This window comes from Zosterops lateralis (genome assembly GCF_965231275.1).
Source record: "Zosterops lateralis genome assembly, chromosome: 32".
Lineage (NCBI taxonomy): Eukaryota > Metazoa > Chordata > Aves > Passeriformes > Zosteropidae > Zosterops > Zosterops lateralis.
This window is the reverse complement of record NC_139792.1, coordinates 3364591-3367796: the sequence shown is the minus strand read 5'-3', so window position 1 is coordinate 3367796 and position 3206 is coordinate 3364591. Positions and strand designations below refer to the sequence as shown.

At 52.1% G+C, this 3206-nt stretch overlaps 1 protein-coding gene across 1 annotated transcript; it reads left to right on the top strand.

Moving 5' to 3' along the window:
- Positions 1-263: 263 nt before the first annotated feature.
- Positions 264-1300, top strand: LOC310921004 (olfactory receptor 14J1-like; the record flags this gene model as incomplete). Its single annotated transcript, XM_083881066.1, has 1 exon — positions 264-1300. Exon 1 carries the CDS (start codon positions 302-304, stop codon positions 1298-1300), a length of 999 nt encoding a protein of 332 aa, XP_083737192.1. The 5' UTR covers positions 264-301.
- Positions 1301-3206: the final 1906 nt, after the last annotated feature.

Here is a 3206-nt window from a genome sequence, read left to right as displayed (position 1 = left end):
AGGCCCCGCCTCAGCCTCATCCGCCATCGTGTGTGTGTGTGTCTGCCTCAGCCCCATCCGCCATCTTGTGTGTGTCTGCCTCAGCCCCCATCCGCCATCTTGTGTGTGTCTGCCTCAGCCCCATCCGCCATCTTGTGTGTGGCTGCCTCAGCCCCATCCGCCATCTTGTGTGTGGCTGCCTCAGCCCATCCGCCATCTTGTGCGTCAACCCAGTCCAGCTCTGAAGTGAATGTGTTGCTGTTTTGTCAGCAGTCAGGGCCAGCACCAAAAACACCAACACCAGCAGGACAGTCTACAGGATATGGCACAGGTTTGGCTCAAAGCAGCCTCTCTTTACTTGTCCCTGTCCTTTATCCATGAACAAGTCCCCAGGGCCACACACAGCAAATGTCACTTCCTCCTGCTGGCATTGGCAGACACGAGGCAGCTGCAGCTCCTGCACTTCTGTCTCTTCCTGGCCATCTCCCTGGCTGCCCTCCTGGCCAACGGCCTCGTCATCAGCGCCGCAGCCTGCGGCCACCACCTGCACAGCCCCATGTTCTTCTTCCTGCTCCACCTGGCCCTCAGTGACCTGGGCTCCATCTGCACCACTGTCCCCAAAGCCATGCACAATTCCCTCTGGGACACCAGGAACATCTCCTACACTGGATGTGCTGCTCAGCTCTTTTTCTTTCTGTTCTTCATCACAGCAGAATTTTCCCTCTTGACCATCATGTGCTACGACCGCTACGTGTCCATCTGCAAACCCCTGCACTACGGGACCCTCCTGGGCAGCAGAGCTTGTGCCCACATGGCAGCAGCTTCCTGGGCCAGTGCCTTTCTCTATTCACTGCTGCACACAGCCAATACATTTTCCCTGCCCCTGTGCCATGGCAATGGCCTAGGACAGTTCTTCTGTGAAATCCCCCAGATCCTCAAGCTCTCCTGCTCACACTCCAACCTCAGGGAACTTGGGCTCATTGCTGTTAGTGCCTGTCCATTTTCTGGCTGTTTTGTGTTCATTGTTTTCTCCTATGTGCAGATCTTCAGGGCCGTGCTGAGGATCCCCTCTGAGCAGGGACAGCACAAAGCCTTTTCCACCTGCCTCCCTCACCTGGCTGTGGTCTCCCTGTTTGTGAGCACTGCCCTATTTGCCCATCTGAAGCCCCCCTCCATCTCCTCCCCATCCCTGGATCTGGCCCTGTCAGTTCTGTACTCAGTGATGCCTCCACTCCTGAACCCCCTCATCTACAGCCTGAGGAACCAGGAGCTCAAGGATGCCCTGAGGAAAATGATGCCTGGATCTTTTCAGAAGCAATAAACTCCCTCTTTCCTGCTCCAGAGGCTTCAGAATACAACTCTTCACAGTCTCAGACATTTTTTCCTATTTGTCTATTTTTTCATTGGGACCTTTCCTGTTTCTTTTTCTCGTGTTACTTCTTTGTGATGTCACATCCCATTTTCTGATGTCACAGACTCACCTTCTATGAAGTCACAGCTAGCTCTGTGATGTCACAACCCTTCCAGGGATGTCACACAGCTCACTCAGTGATGTCATGCAGCCACTCTGGAATGTCACAGCCCAATCTATGACTTCACAGCCCTATGATGTCATATAGCCACAGCAAAATGTCACATCCTGCTCTGCAATGTCACACACTCCCCTGTGATGCTGTAGCTGCTCAATGACCTCACACAACAAACTCTATGATGTCATAGCCCAATCTGTGACCTCACACAACCCACTCTCTGCTGTCAGAGAGCCCCTTTGTGACATCACAACTGCTCTGTGGCTCTGTGACATGGATTAGAGCAGATTTTGGCCATTGTAGCTCCAATTTTCCTATGATTTCTTTCTCTGTGTATCCCAACCTTTTTTCTAGTTTTTCCCTAGAAATCCCAGGAATCTCCCAGAGCTTGGGGACATTTTTGGGTGTTAAAGTGCAGATTTTGGGTATTTTAGTGCAGATTTTGGATGTTTAGGTGCAGATTTTGGGGCTCTTGGGGCCACTTCCCGTGCAATTTTAAGGCAGATTTTGGCCATTTTACAGCCAGATTTTCCACTGATTTTTTTTTTACTAGTCATTCCCAGCCATTCTCCCAGGTTTTCCCCCAGAAATTCCAAGAATCTCCTTAGGTTTGCTACCATATCTGGGTGGTTTTTTGCAGATTTTGTGAGTTTAATACAGAGTTTGGGGCTCCTGGAGCCAGTCTGCATGAAATATCTATTGTGAATTTAAGGGATTTTTCAAGGAGCTCTGCGAGGCTCCTGTACTAGATTATTGTGCTGTCTTTTACTGAGCTCCCTGATAATGGTTCTGTTGATCAGTGAAGAGGATTTCACACTGAGGGGCAACAGTGCAGCCTGTTCAGTGCCCCAGCAGCCTCTGGGGGAAAAGCCTTTTCCTGAGATCCAAGCCAAAGCTGCCCCGAGTCAGCTCCAGCCGTTCCCTGCAGTCCTGTCCCTGGGCCCCAGAGGGAAGAGGTTCCCACAGCCCCCAGCCAGGGACCCGCTCCCAAGGCTGTTGCCAGGGCAGCCAGGGCTGGCACCAGCTGTGATGCTCGGTTTCCCCGGTCCGGGCTTTAGGAATGGGATTCCCCAATTTCCTGCTCCCACTAAAACCGTGCCGCCCCTCGCTGCCCTCCAGCCTCCCACTGAAAGTACAAAAGGCAAAGACCCCAGGCTTGGATAAGAACAATTTACTGGGCACCGCAACAAGAAAAGGAACAAACAGGAACAGAAACAACAGTGATAAGAGAAGGGGATAACACAAACTATATACAGGGAAATTACACCTAATTACCAACTGGCTCACCCAGCAACGTACTTTATCCTGCATGGGAAGGACACCCTTCTGCTTGGGGGAGAGAGAGAGTCGCTTTCCTGACCCCAGCAATGACATGATATGGGATCAAAGACAATGACAGGGCCATGGCCAGACCATGACGTTCTTCAATCCCACCTCACATCATTGCCAGGGGCAGGGAAAGGGACAGGTTTCCTCCCAGCATGGATCACAGGGAATGTGGGTCACCAGGGTTCTTCCCAATGTGAGTCCTCTGATAGGGGATGAGGTTGGAGACTCAAATTATGCTCTTCCCACAGTCAGGACACTCTCAGGGCTTCCCTTACAGGTGCGTTCGTTGGTGCTTGGTCAAGTGAGAGCTCCTGGTGAAGCTCTTCCCACACTGGGGACACTCGTGGGGCCTCTCCCCAGTGTGGATGC